General features: G+C 46.0%; 1 protein-coding gene across 1 annotated transcript in view; it reads right to left on the bottom strand.

Moving 5' to 3' along the window:
- Positions 1-244: 244 nt before the first annotated feature.
- The window catches only part of VPS41 (VPS41 subunit of HOPS complex), a 769,622-nt gene continuing 754,288 nt past the window's right edge, over positions 245-15,578 (bottom strand). Inside the window, exon 29 of the mRNA XM_069215796.1 lies at positions 245-602. Coding sequence (XP_069071897.1) covers positions 522-602 — 81 coding nt within the window. The 3' untranslated portion in view covers positions 245-521. The remainder of the gene's footprint in view (positions 603-15,578) is intronic.

Raw genomic sequence — 15,578 nt, forward strand, 5'->3', positions numbered from 1 at the left:
TAGTGTAGGTACAGGTACAGGCTGGGATTACGTTTCCCCCACCCGCCAAAAAAAGTAACATAACGGGGAGCCGTGGCCAACACAGCCAATAGGTCAAAGGAGCCGGGGATCAAAAAAGTTTGGGAACCACTGAACTAATGAAACAAAGTCAAAGATGAGACCTGGTCTTGTTATAATGGGCTAGAGGAAGATGGAAGACCCATTTGCTAAATGGTGATCCTTAATTTACAATTGTACTAAGAAATACACTACAAGAAATACTCTTTATTTGTATTAGGTTATAATGGTTATTGGTAATACAGTTTAAATAACTGTGAACAAAGCTAGAGAACAGTCATTTGTATAGACTTTTACAGAGACAACTTATATCTACATTCTATCCTCCTGCAGACATACAAACACACAAATTAGCTTTTATGTTGCGCATGTATAATTTTTCCAGTACAATATTGACAACGTAACTTCATATTATATCCAGACGGAACATAATACGGCATCTGTAGTATAAGAATGCAGTCATGCTATTTTTTCATCTCTAAAATGGCGCTCCCTGGGCCTCGGTGCTTGGCACTGCAGATGTTGCAGAACTGTGCAGATGACATCTAAAGAGGCAAAAATAGACAGTTCATCACGTTACTAGCAACATTAAATGAGGTCTACTAACATTATCGTAATGACCTATAAATGAAAATAACCTTCATACAAAAGTATATTACTAGCTGCTTCTTGTTGGGCAAAGTCTAGAGAGGGGGAAAGAAAACAAGCACCAGCTGTTTCGTTAATCCTTTAAAGGTTTTTCAATATGAAGATAAAAAGTTCTGGAACATAATCCTCCCTGTTAAGAGCATCACTCATAAACAAGCATTAACAAAGTTAATGAGTTTGCTCTTGCATACTGCATGCGGAGAAAGAGAAAGATACCCTGACAAGAATCACAAGTACATGTGCATTTACAGAGCAAATATGCCTTCAAAAGTCCATATGTGTATACAAACATACATACACCAATACAGTACCTATGTGCGAGGGTCTGCTCCCCAAAGGAGGTGTTTGGTTTTTAGGCATTACATTCCAAGAAAGAGGGCACGTTATGGAATTAAGATGTATATGCTGTCTGAGAGCAGTACTGGATATGTCTATAATTTCAGCATGTACACTGGTAGGGATTGTTGTATTGACCCACCTGGTTGTCCGTCCACTTTTGGAGTCAGTGAAAAAATTGAATTGAAACTCGATAGAGGTTTTATTTTTAATTTTTTTATTTTTATCAAAGGTCACCATTTATATGTGGATAACTGCTGTGGCACAATCCGCCCTAACCGTAAAGGTTACCCTAAAGAGTTTGTATGTAAAATGCTTCAGAGAGGACAGTTCAGTGCCTTGCATAGTGATGAACTTCCAGCTGTGAAATTTTCATACAGGAGAGATGCCTGCATTCTGACAACCATGCATGATGTACAAGTTACTTACCTTCGGTAATGAAATATCTGGTAGAAACATATTCTAGTCGCAGATTTCTTACCTTAGAATTTTCCCCCAGGTTTCAGACTGGATCTGGAAAAAAAATTCTTCTAGCAATATCCTTGCACATCGGTAGGTGGTGTCGGTAGACTCCGCAGGGGTCGTAGTTGCCGTGATGACATCGGGAGTAGTACATAGACACCTCCTCAGTGCAGTGACGTCAGTTTCTTTTAACGACTTTCCACGCCAAAGCGGAGAGCTGCTAAGAACATTGAGATTGGTGCGCCAAAGCCAAGGACCTGAAGGGGGAATCCCTGTCCCTTGAAATCAGTTCGCAAGTGGGGAGGATGGGTGAGTCGGTAAGGAATCTGCAACTAGTTTATGTCTCTACCAGATATTTTGTTACCAAAGGTAAGTAACTTGTACATCTGATGGAGACTTCTAGTTGCAGATTCCTTACCTTAGAACAGATACCCAAGCAATGCAATTCCCGGAGGTGGGCTGCAAACCAAGATCATACTGGGAAGTCCTGCAAGACCGAACGACCAAAGTAGCTGTCCCAACAGAACTGACTGTCCAGGCAGTAATGGTTAGCAAACGTGTGCAGGGATGCCCACGTAGCCGCCTGGCAGATATCTTGGACAGGAACTGTGTGTGCTAACGCAGTGGAAGCAGCAGTTGCTCTGGTGGAATGAGCGCGCATGCCCTCAGGGGTTGCTTTTTAGCCAAAGCGTAGCACATCTTTATGCAAAGAAGTACCCATCGAGAGATGCTACATTTTTGCACCACCTTCCCTTTCTTCGCACCCACATACCCAACAAAGAGTTGATCGTCCACCCGGAAATCTTTAGTGCGATTCAGATAAAACGCCAACACTGTTTTTAGGGCCAGATGGTGGAGCCTCTCCTCCTCATGGGAAGGATGTGGGGGTGTGTAAAAAGTAGGCAAGTTTATGGACTGGCCACATGAAAAGGCATAACAACCTTGGGAAGGAAGCCTTAGTGCGCAACACCACTTTGTCAGGGTGCAAAGACAAGAATGGAGGCTCTGAAGAAAGAGCTTGAAGCTCACTCACTCTGCGAGCAGAAGTGACGGCAACAAGAAAGACAGTTTTAAAAGTGAGGAGCCGTAAAGGGCAATTGTGCATCGGCTCAAAGGGAGTACACGTTAAGTAAGGACAAGATTGAGGTCCCACTGAGGCATGATAAATGGAGTGTCAGGAAAGAAATGGGTGAAGGAATCGATTGACAATAGGAGATTTAAAGAGTGGGGGCTGATCAGGTAGCCTAAGAAAGGCCGAAATTTTCAATAAATACCCTTTAAGTGTGCCCAAAGCAGAGCCCCGCTGGGCCAAACAAAGAATGAACTAAAGAACCGCAAAGAGAGGATCAAGAGATTTGTTGGTACATCATGCCACAAATTTTTGCCAACAACAGGCGTATACCGTTTTGGTTGAGGGACAGCTGGCTGCCAAAATAACATCGCGGACTTCGGGTGGAAGATCAAACGTTCTCAACTGCCGCCGCTAAATCTCCACGCATGAAGGCAGAGACTGGACAGGTTCGGGTGGAGAACTGTCCCCTGTTGCTATGAAAGAAGATCCACCCGAAGAGGCAGTCTGAGTGGAGGATCAGTGGCCATGCTCAATAGCTCTGGATACCATACTCTCCGTGCCCATTCCAGAGTCACTAAGACAACTTAGGCCCGGTCGTTCCTGATCTTCTTGAGAACTCTGGGCAGAACTGATATAGGCAGAAAGGAGGCTGGAGTTCCACTTGAGACTAAATGCGTCTCTGAGCGAGTGCCACCTTGGAAACTCCAATGCACCAAACAGCTGACATTGCGCATTCTCTGCAGAGGCGAACAGATCTAACCAAGGCTCTCCCCACTGCTGAAAGAGACCTTGTGCCACCTCCGGATGGAGACACCATTTCTGATTGGCTGTGCATCGATGGCTGTGTTGCCCGCTCTGGCATTCAGAGAGCCTGCCAGATGTTGAACCACCAGGGCAATGCCCTGATATTCCAGCCATGTCTACAGGCGTAGTGCCTCCTGACAAAGGGTCAGGGACTCTACTCCGCCCTGTTTATTGCAGTACCACATGGTGGTACTCTGGTCCATGAACACTTGCATTACTTTCCATTTGAGAGAGGAAAGAAATGCTTTCAACACAAGTCTGATCGCCCAGAGCGCCAGAAGATTTATATGGAGCCCAGACTCCGCTGGAGACCAGAGGCCTCTGATCTCCGCCTCTCCCATGTGTCCGTACCAACCCAGAAGTGACGCATCTGTCACTACGCAAAGATCTGGCTGGGGAAGGGAGACGGATCTGCAGTGGACCCAATGCGGATTCAAAACCCAACTGCAACTAGAAGTCTCTATCAGATGAAATACTTCACCTGTGACTGTCTGGGGTCAGGTTGCTGAAGTGCATAAACCTGTGTGCAATTTTAGTATACAATAAGCACACAAGTGGTATAGATAGAGTACTTCAGAGGTCGGAGACTTGCACTGCTGTTCATAAATCCTACATTTAGTATAAGAAGTCGGCTGTCCATTTGTTTCATTTAGCAACCTTCAATGCTTTTGTTGTATTCAAGGATTGTTCTCCAGAAAGAAGACTTTAGTTCAGTTTCAGCAGTCTGCGACAGGCAGCCTTGTTGTAGTGGAGCAGGCAAGTGTTCCTAGATTTGGACTAGTGGAGGACATGCCTGTTTTTCTGAAAGAGCGCCACTTTCCTGATTATTTTCCTCCCACAACCAAAAAAACCTTTCCTTGTAGGAGATGTATAGTCTGAAAAGGTGTGCAGAAGGAGAGTAGTATGCACTGCCCCGAGTGTCTTTCCAATCCTCGGCTATGTGTGCATGCATGTTTTCAATTGGACCATATGCAACTTTTTGTTCAGTTTCATGGTTGGCAGTAGACTGATGTATTTAGTTAGACCTGTTGTCTGTGCAGCCACAGTTGGTTTTTCGTCACTTCAAACTGGTTTCTGTTAAAAAAAAAGAATGTGATGGCGGTGTGTGTAGACTGACACTTGGCTGGTTGTGTGTGTGGACTGGTGCCTGGCTGGCACTGTGTTTGGACTGGCCGTGTGTGTGGACTGGCGCTTGGCTGGTGGTGTATGTGGACTGACCCTTGGGTGGCAGTGTGAGTGGACTGGCTCTTGGCTGCCAGTGTGCGTGAACTGGTGCTTGGCTGGTGGTGTGTCTGTGCTGGCATTTGAATGGTGGTGTGTGTTGTGACTTGCTGCTGGTCACTACACACACACTGCCAGCCAGATGCCAGTCCACACACTTCATCAGCTGCCAGCTGGTTTTACTGCTGTGTCAGTCCTTTCGGGGTATGAAAGTGATGGGCCCTTGAATGGCGCTGTCTGTTGCTGTGAGTGTTGTAATGGGACTGTGGCTGGCAGTGTGAATAGTTTTGTGTGGGTCACATATGAAAGGTGTGTAAATGGCCTGTAAAGTGGTTAGTGCCTTGTCATGGCTTTACACCTCATGAGCTGTGAGTCACTGGTTCAGTTTTTTGAACTTTTAATTATTATCAATGTATTTCATTTTTGTGCAATCTCTTGTTAATAAAATTTACAATTTGAACCTTTCACTCACCCTTGAGCCAAATCCAACCAGTAGGAGTGTGTATGTGAGGAACAGATGGTTGTGCAGTAATATTTGTCTTTTCTGTCTTTCTCTGCCAGGGTGTACATTGTCTCAAGTGAAAATCTACCAACTCTAGCTAGGGCTCAAAATCCACATCTAGGTGCATTGCAAAAAAAGTCAGTTTTCCTTGGGAAAATGTGGTGTCCATGGATGGTGTTACTCCATAACAAACATGACGGATATCTTGTCCTCCATATTACAATCCCATTACATCCTATTAGAATCGTAATACAGCAAAAGGGTTAAAGTGCCATTGCTAAAATGTTTTTGTTTATATGAAAAGGAAGAAGAATACTGGAAGGAAATATCTGCTATTCAGATTACATTTCGTAGTGAAAACTGCATTTCTTCAGCACAATGATACAACTGAAGCTAAAATGACGCTGCTTGTCCAAGTAGCATATGATATTGAGGGGAAGTGGCAGCATCATTATGAACAAAAAGCAGTGCCAACTGACACAGTAGAAACGTTTCTGTCTTTTAGCAAAATTTGAGGATCACAAGGACTTTGACCTGGTGTGGTGACCTGGTTTTGATGTGGGCTCAGAACCTGTGATGGATGGTTTCATAAGGCCAACATGGAATTGGATTATAAGACTCCAAAAGACAGCAGTTAAAAATAGTATTTATAATTTAAAGTTTAGATGCAGATATAGCGTTCAAATAAGAGATCTATAGGCTGTGAAGATGGACAAATCATTCAAAGGATGATTTGATGATTACTTCAGTCAGTAAGGGCTCGAGAAGAGCATCCTAACAGTGCACCCTTGACACTTACATAGATGTAAGCTTCATTTGATCCTGATATGGTGTATGTACAGCACACTTGGTGATAGTCCCCTCTATTATTTATATCTATCTATGTACATGTGTCGATGACTAACATGAAAAACGTCACCCAAATGGCTGGCTTGTGCTCTCTGGCTGACATCAGCCTGGAATATTACACTTATCAAGCCTCTTGTTGTGTATTACAATTTTCAATTTTCAAGTGATTTTGACTATGCAACATAAGTATTGGAGATTCGATTAATGTTTACCAGGTCCCATGTATGGTTGGAGAAAAGGAGTGTTTAGTGTGGGCGTTGTAGAAAACTTTTTTTATCATGGGGAGAAGTGGGAGGAACATTTCCAACTTGATGCAATCCTTTTAGGCAGCAGCAAATTTACTGCTAAAACCAATCCAGAACTGTATAAGCCAGTAATGAAAATGAGGAAACTAAGGCTGAGGCCATTCCAAAGATACTTTGTGTAGGGAAAATAATACTAAACAAAGTAGAGGGATTTATCTTGCTTACAGGCAAGCAGTACCCAAGGGAGATTTTCATAGGCTAAAATGGCAGTTAGAAAATGTACGCTTGGTACCAGTCCCCTCAGAATATGTATTTTTTTCAGTTGATCATTCCCCTTTAGTGCTACACTCTGAAGTGCTTGTCTAGGTGGAAAGTGATCCCTTCTCTCTTGTTTCGACAGTGAGACTGTCAATTAACTAATGTCCACGTACGGTTGAACAGCTTAACCTTTTGAGGACTAAAATCAAATGGCTGGAACGCATGCCCCCCCCTATCCCCCCCCCCCCCTAAAAAAAGTGTATATGAGGGGTATGCGGCATTTACTGTCTTGCGCTACTGTTCCTAGTAAGGTTTTAAAACTCGTAGAAGATTAGAACAGTTACAATAAGACAAAGAAGACATGCTGCCTCAAAAGCAGGAATATGTTCAAGCTAAACAGAAGCTTTGCTGGAAAATTACACAGTCTTCAAGCATGAGAAAAATAAATAGAAGGGTTCTATGGTCTAAAAAGAGATAACCTATTAACTATTTCATTAATCAGCCCTGAGTGGTGGACTGATTTAATACAGGCCTAGTTTAGTCAAGTTGCCTGTGAGGGAGTTAGCCTGCTAACTTAGAAGGGTTCCATAGTGAAGCATGGCTCAAAAATCTTTCTTTATAAAGACAGCAAAATAAAGAACAAGTTACTTATCTTCGGTAACGCCTTATGTGGTAGAGACTCTATCTATCCACACATTCATTATCCTAGAATTCTCCATTTCTTTCGACAGGATCTGGAAATTTTCGAGCAGTACACCTGTGGGTGGTGTAACTGGCGTGTACGGAGTCTACATAGGTGCCACCCAAGGATGCTGAAGTCAGTTTCTTTTCACAACTTTCCATTCCAGAAGAATGGAGCCACAAAGAATGCTGACACACGGGTATGTAGTGCTAATCCACTTAGAAGGGTGACACTATGGAATCACTCTGCAGAGTGGGGAGGATGGTGGGTCACTAAGGAATCTGAAGCTAGATAGTCTACCAGACAAGGCATTACTGAAGGTAAGTAACATTTTCATCTGATAGAGACTTCTAGCTGCAGATTCCTTACCTTAGAATATATACCCATTAAATACCTTAGAATAGATACCCAATCAATACCTACAGAGGTAGATCTGAGATACAAACTAAAATGTGCACAATTGAACGGGTAAAGTACCCATGATGATGTACCTTGCCATCCAGACAGTATTGTTTAGTGAATGTGTTAAGTGACACCCACGTTGCTGCCAGGACAGGGACTTCACGGGCTAACGCAGTCGTTGCAGCCTTGGCACTGGTAAAATGAGCATGCAAGCCCTCAGGGGGTTGCTTTTTGGCCAATAGGTAGCAGATCTTTAAGCAGAGTATTATACATTGTGAGATGGTCATGTTCTCCATGGCCTTTCCTTTCTTAGCCCTGAAATAACCTAGGAAGAGTTGATTGTCCACCTGGAGCTCTTTGTGTGATCTAGGTAGAGTGATAATGTTCTTTTTGGGTCGTGGCAATGGAGTCTCTTCTCTGCTTTGTAATGGTGATTTGGAGCAAAGAAGTTAAGCAAGGTGATGTTTTGACCTACATGAAAAGGTGTCAAAACCTTTGAGAGAAAGGATGCACGGGTCATCAGAACCAGCTTGTTTTGGTAAAAGGTGGTGTAAGCAGGGTACACAGAGGGTGCCTGTAGTTTGCTGACCCTCCTGGCTGATATTATGGCCACTAGAAAAGATGTCTTGATAACAAGCAGGCAAAGTGGGCAATCGTGCAGGGACTTGAAAGGCACACATATAAGAAAGGTCAGAACTAGATTAGGATCGCATTGAGGCATGATGAATAGCTCGAGAGGTAACACATGTTTTAGACCTTTGAAAAATCTACTAGTACCTCGAAAGAAAGTTGGCCTGGCAACTTCATGAACGCAGAAGTAACCTTTAACAGTGCCCATAGCAGAGCCCTGCTGAGCCAAAGAAAGAACAAACAATAGAACTTGGTGTGAAGGTGCAGAAAGAGGATCAATATCCTTGGATGTACATCATGCCATAAACTTGTCACAGTGGCAGGGTATATCATCTTGGTGGAGGGATGCCTGACTGCCAGAATAACATCACAGACATCAGAAGGAAGGTCAAAAGCTGTCAACTGTTGCCGCTCTCAATCTCCAAGTACGAAGGCAGAGTGCATGCAGGTTCAGATGGAAGACCCTTTCCTGTTGCTGCAACAGAAGATCGTCCTGAAGAGGCACTCTGAAAGCAGGGCTGATGGTCATGTTCAGAAGCTCAGGATACCAAAGTTACTGTGCCCAATACGGAGCCACAAGAATGATTTGGGCCTGGTCATTCCTGATCTTCTTGAGAACTCTGGGTAGGAGTGGTATTGGCGGAACGGTGTACAGGAGTTAGGAGTTCCACTCTGAGCGAGAGCTGCTTTAGAAACCCCAGTGCATACATCTGCTGATATTGAACATTCACTGCAGTGGCAAAAAGATCTAACCAAAGCTCTCCCCGCGCTTGACGGAGACCTTGCACCATCTATAAATGGAGATGCCATTTCTGGACGTCATCTACGACCGGGTTTGTCTGCTCTGGCATTCAGAGACCTTGCCAGGTGTTGAACCACCAGGAAAATGCCTCGACATTCCAGCCATGGCCAGAGGTGCATGGCCTCTTGACGAAGGGTGCTTGACCCCACCCTGCCCTGTTTCATGCAGTACCACATGGCAGTGGTGTTGTAAATGAACACCTGTACCAGCCTTCCCTTGATGAAAGGAATAAAGGCTTTCAGACCTAAATGGATCAACTGGACCTCCAACAGGTTGTTGTGAAGCCTGAACTCCACCAGAGACTGATCTCCACCTCCCCCAGATGGCCTCCCCAACCCAGAAGTGTATGCCAATGGGTATGTGTCATGAGAAGCATGCAGGAGGCCATGGCGTCCAACAGCCTCAGAGTCCGTGCAGGAAAGAGTCCTTGTTGGCATGGTTACTCCCCCACACACACCCTTTTTGCCTAATATTGATGCCAACTCTGATTGAGAGTGTGCTGGGATCCTGCTAACAAGGACCCAGAACCAGTGTTCTTTACCAAAATCTGTACCTTTGTTTCCAGAAATGGTACACCCATTGCCCACAGTTAAGTCTCTTGTAAAAGGTACCCAGGGTACCAAGGGCCCTGTGGCCATGGGAGGTCCTCAAGTATTATGCGACCCTGGGGGACCCTTCACCAAGCAGCTTGTGTGTGCTGGGGAGGAGAAAAAGGCAAAGTCTTTCACCCTCTCAAGGTGCCATGCCCACAAACCACTGCCTGTGGCATAGGTAAGTCACCCCTATAGGAGGCTTTACAGCCCTAAGGCAGGGTGTACTATACCACAAGTGAGGGAATAGCTACATGAAAAATATGCCTCTACAGTGTCTAAGTCCATTCTTAGACATTGTAAGTGCAGTGTAGCCATAGTGAGCATATGGTCTGGGAGTCTGTCATTACGAACTCCACAGCTCCATAATGGCTTCACTGAATACTGGGAAGTTTGGTATCAAACTTCTCAACAGACTAAACTCACTGATGCCAGTGTGGGATTTATTGAAAAATGCACCCAGAGGGCATCTTAGAGATGCCCCCTGTATGTTAGTCAAACTCCTAGTGCAGCACTGACCAGTCTGTGCCAGCCTGCCACTTCCAGACAAGTTTCTGGCCACACGGGGTGAGAGCCTTTGTGCTCTCTGTGGCCAGAAAAAAGCCTGTCCTGGGTGGAGATGCTGGGGGTGAGCCTCAAAGGCTCAAGCCTCTTGTTACAGTGACCCAGGGCACTCCAGCTAGTGGAGTTGCCCACCCCCCGGACAAAGCCCCACTTTTGGCAGAAAGTCCAGTGGGAAAATTACAGAAAGCAGGAAGGAGTGACCACCCCAGCTAGGACAACCCCTAAGGTGTCCAGAGCTGATGTGACCCCGTCCCTGCAGAATCCTCCATCTGGGTTTGGAGGACAGGGACCAATAGAGGTACGTTTTAAACCCCCTCCCCAAAGGGAGTGGACACAAGAAGGGTGTAACCACCCTCAGGGACAGTAGCCACTGGCACCTGCCCTCTGACCGCTGTAACACTCCTAAATCCAGGATTTAAGGGCCACCCTGAACCCAGATCTTCAGATTCCTGGCAACCTGACAAGAAAGAAGAAGGCCTGCTAAGTTTAGTTTAGTTTAGTTTTATGAATTTGTAAAGCGCATGGCTACCCAGGGGCATCCCAGCGCTATAGTACACAATGAATACCGGAAGAGCCAAAGGAGGCAGATTTAACTGCAGAAGAGGATGGTTTTCAACTTCCTCCTGAAGAGAAGTTCAAAGGATTCATAACGGCATTCAAAGGGCAGAGCATTCCAGAGCCGTGCAGCTCTGATGGAGAACGAGTTGCCACCCCATGATCTCTTGACAGAGGGGATGCTAAGATGCTAAGCTAAGCTGAGTCCCCAGCAGAGAAGAAGGAAGACGCAAACTGACTTGGAACCTGCAACAAGAAAGCGGCACATCCTGTGGGACCAGTGACCTCTGCCAAGCTCCAGAGGACTTCCCTGCACCCCAAAGGACAAGAACCCCAGAGGACAGCGGCCCTGTCCAAAAAGAAACTACGCCAAAGGACTCCAGAGCCTCCCCGGATACGCAAGTTCCTGACCACTCTGCACCCGACACCCACGGCCCATGTACAGGTGGCCCAACCACCTAGAGTGGATACCCCGGCGATTCCAAGCAAGTGCCCATCCTGGGTTGACCTCTTCTGCCCCTCACGATGATGCCTGCAGTGTGAATCCAGAGGACCCCCCTGACCGCGAAAGCTCTGGACGAATATATTTGATGCCTAAAGGAACAATGCACATTCACCCCCCAGGCCTTGGAGAACCCGACCATCGGTGCTGCAACGTTCCGCAGACAGCCCTCCTACTTGTCTAGCCTGTGGTTTTCCTGAACAGACCCCCTGGACCCAGCGTGCAGCATCCATGTGACCCCCGGGTCCCCTCATAAAGAAGCATTGGGAGCCTGATGATCTGTTTGCACCCTGCACCTGGCCGCCCCTGTGCTGCTAAGGGTGTGTGATTGGTGCCAATTTGTGGCCCCCCGGTGCTCCTCTAAACCTCCCAGGTCTGCACTCTGAAGACACAGGTACTTACCTGCCAGCAGGTCTGAAACTGAGCGCCCCCAGACTCTATAGGAGGACGTGTTAAATTTGCCTCAACTTTGACCTCTAAACCCGGCCGGCCCCATGTTGCTGGTGGTGGGTGTTTGGGGGTAACTAGAACCCCAACCTGTGGACTTTCTAACCCCCGGAGACTGGAAGTGTAAGTCAAGTACTTATCTGTAAATCGTATTAACTTTTCTTCCCCCAGGAACTGTTTCTACAAATTGCATTGACAACTTTTAAAACAGATAATTGCCAATATCTCAAATTTTTTATAATTTATCGAATTCAAACAAATGTATTGATATATGTGTGAAATACAAACCTATTGAAGTACTTACCTGAAACTTGAATTTTGTGGTTCTAGAAATAAATTAAGAAAATAAATGTTTGCCGTATATAAAAACCATTGGTCTAGAGTTAAGTCATTGAGTGTGTGCTTCTTCTATTGTCTGTGTGTGTACAACAAATGCTTTGGACTACCCTCTGATATGCCTAATTGCTCGACCACACTAACACACAAGAGGGCATTAGTATTATCTATTTTAGCCTCTGTTAAGCCTCAGGGGAACCCCTGGACTCTGTGCACACTATATCTCACTTTGATATAGTATATACAGAGCCAGCTTCCTATAGTCATATCCAGGACTCGCCATTTGAAGGATAAGCCCAAATCTTCAGTGTTCAGAACCAAGTCTTGGTTCGTCAGCCAGCATTTCAAACCTTTTGCACTTCCCTCCGATATCTGGACCATATCAGAAAGATTTCCCTGATGCTGAGTCCACTGGAACTTCAGGTCACACTGCAGATCCCGCATATGACGACAGGCATTATTTACCAGGAGGATGCAGAATCCTATAAGGCCCAGTAGCAACACAGTCAGTCTCATTGAAATCCGAGACAGTCTGAAACATCCATATCATAGCCAATATCTTGTATTTACCACTCTAAAAGATAGATGCAAAAGTGTACTGTATCCAAAACGGCTTCAACGAAAGGGGGAGTCTGAGACAGCATCAGGTGTGACTTCAGCACACTAAGGGCCAGATGTATCAAGGGGTTTTACCCATTCTGTGTCTATGGGAAAATGTCTTCATACATATGGCCCTAAAAGAGAACCCCAGCAAATGCAGGAAGTCTGCCGTAGTCTGGAGTTAGTGGAGAAATGCATGGGGTGAACCCATCTTCAACAGCTAACCATTGAGATAGGGGAAGACTGAACTCCTGACCTCCGCAGATGGACTGCAACCACCACCATCATCTTTGTGAACTCAAGAGGGGCCTTGTTAAGTCTGAAAAGAAGAACAGCAAACTGGAAATGCTCTTAACCCACCATGAACCACAGGCAACATCTGCGGGCTGGAAGGATGGGAATGTGGAAATACGCGTCTTGTAAATCCAGTGTTACTATCCAGTCTCAGGGGTCCAGGGCAGACAGGACCTCAGCTAGGATAAGCATCTTGAACTTTTCCTTTTTCAGGAAGAAGTTGAGAAGGCACAGGTCTAGGACAGGATGATGGCCTCTGTCCTTTTTGGGCACCAGAAGGTAGCGGGAAAGGTACCCACAATGTACTAATGGAATAAGGAGAGATGGTCCTCCATAAGTGGGTGGCATGGGTGGGGGAGTCCCAGAAAGGGGGTGGAGAAACCCCTCTCAACTGGTTGCAAAACCCACTAGTCCGATGTTATGGACTGTCAGTGAGAGGAGAGGCGTCAGAACTGTTTCTGTGGCCACGAAAAAGCTGTAGGCATTGGTGGCTGGGTGGGAAAGGATGCAGTTGGTAGCTCCTAACGTAGCCAAGAAAGGGGCGAAAGTTGGACTTTGTTTGGAGTGGGGTCACGGACAGGCCCCAGAACACAATCATGTTCTGCTATCTTTAAAGTGCTCCAGCACTATATCCGCTTAATCACCAAAAAGGCAAGAGCCATCAAAGGGCATGCCCATGACCGAAACATGGATATCCCCCAAAAAGCCAGTGGATCTTAACTAGGCGTGGTGTCTAAGTGCCACTGATGATGAAATTGCTCTGCCCAACGAGTTGGTTGTGTCAAGTCCACAACTGATGGTGAACCTTGCTGCATCTTGCCCGTTAGCAACAGTTTGGGAGGGTGTGACTCAGGCCTCCTCCGAGGCAACACTTGTGCAACCGAATCTCACATAGTGTGGGTGTATCGGCCCCAAAAGGTTTGCAGTGTTCATCAACCACAGTACTAGGCTGGCAGAAGAGAAAATACTCTTAACAAAGGTATCCAGCCTTTTAAATTCCCTATCTATTAGAGTGGTAAAAAATGGGTCATATTGATCCTGGTATTAGAGGCTTGGACCACCAAGCTCTCTGAGGTGGTGTGCTGGGTGAAGAAACTGGGGTCCGCAGGGCTGAGGCGATGGCAGTGGACAACTGTCCTGTGCACAGGAGCCCCTGTGTAGGGCTTTGACCAGGTCTTAAGGAGGACATCTGTAAGGGCTTTGTTGAATGTGAGTAAGAGTTCAGACGGGGCGATACCCAGCTGAAGCACCTCTCTGAAGACATTCGTCTTGACTGCTACTGAGGGCAATTGAATATACAAGACTTCAATTGCTCTCTGCACCACCACTGCAAACAAGGCACTCTCTTCCATAGCCAAGGTGGGGGGAAGACTAGAGCAGTGTCTGGTGAGTTGTCCAAACCACTGGCATTCACCAGTTCCTCGTACCAGTTATGCTCTTGTTCATCAAGGGGATGTGGTTAACTATAAGGGTCATTGGACCCATCCCAATCATCACCCTCCTCAGTCCTATGATAGGAAAATGGCACTGGCTCCATTTCAGAAAGCATGGTATGAGTTGGTGCCAAAGTAGGCCTCAGATTATGCCGACCCAGATCCATGTCTGAGTAGGGTATAACGCTGTGGCCTGCACCTCTGTGGGGTGTCTGGAGTGACAGGACTGGAGTGGCTGCAAAGAAAGGTACCAATGTCATGGGTGGCACCACTTCGGATCCTGCACTGGATCTAGGGAGTCCAACTGCTGCTAAGGGTGGACCCCCTGGAAGAGAAACAGTGAGAGCCCCTCCAGCACCTGTGGGGCCCAAAGGTGCACTAGAGGGGTCGGCAGCCCTAATATGAGGTGCATGGCTTTATAAAAATACGTGAGTTGGGCAGGAGTCACTCCAGCTAAGACAGGGAGCCACAGAACGGACCCTGGCACAGGCTCCATTGCACAGCGAGGCCTAGAGTGCTGACGCTCCAGCACCTGTTTCGATGGCTTGGATTGGATTGGGGAAGTCAAGGACTTCTTAGACTTCTTCCGCTTGTGATGCAGATCGTAGGGAGCGGCTCCACTATTGGGCCTGGGACCTTCCATACGACCGAAAGCGTCGCAAAGTTGTCCTGCATCAGGCGGTGAGGAGCTTCAGGGACTGTTCTCTCCGTGCCATGGGGTTTATGGCATGGCAGTCCTCGCAGGTCTTTGAGTCGTGGTCCCTCTCCAAGCACTATAGGCTAACTAAGTGAGGATCTGTCACAGACATCTGCCTATGACATGCACCACACAGTTTAAAGCCTGTGAGCTTCTTAGGAACATTCCTAAAACTCTAGAAGATGAATATCTAAAAAAAGTCAGTCAAAAATGGCTGACGGTAGCTTTCTCTACATCTGCACTGACTGGAGAAGAGATAAAAGAACTGATACAAAACCAAACAATCCTTGTTGTTGTTCTGCAGATTACTGGCCCACTTTATGCCAAACAAATGAACAAGTTACATTTGGTAACTTTTTATGGAATTTTAATTTCATCCTACATTCTCTATTGGTTGTATTTTCCCCAAGAATTAGATGGGGTCTGGAAACTTTCATTTTAGCAATGGGTCTTAAAGTGAATAGTTTTAGAGTTGTTAACACATCAGAGGATGTGATGTCAGTTCTACTTAATTTTCTTATGACAATGAGACTAGATTAAGCATAGAAGGGCAGAGTACAAAGCCTTTTTGAGGTAGAAGAGGACTGTTT

The sequence above is a fragment of the Pleurodeles waltl genome, chromosome 2_1 (assembly GCF_031143425.1).
Source record: "Pleurodeles waltl isolate 20211129_DDA chromosome 2_1, aPleWal1.hap1.20221129, whole genome shotgun sequence".
NCBI classification, from domain to species: Eukaryota; Metazoa; Chordata; class Amphibia; order Caudata; family Salamandridae; genus Pleurodeles; species Pleurodeles waltl.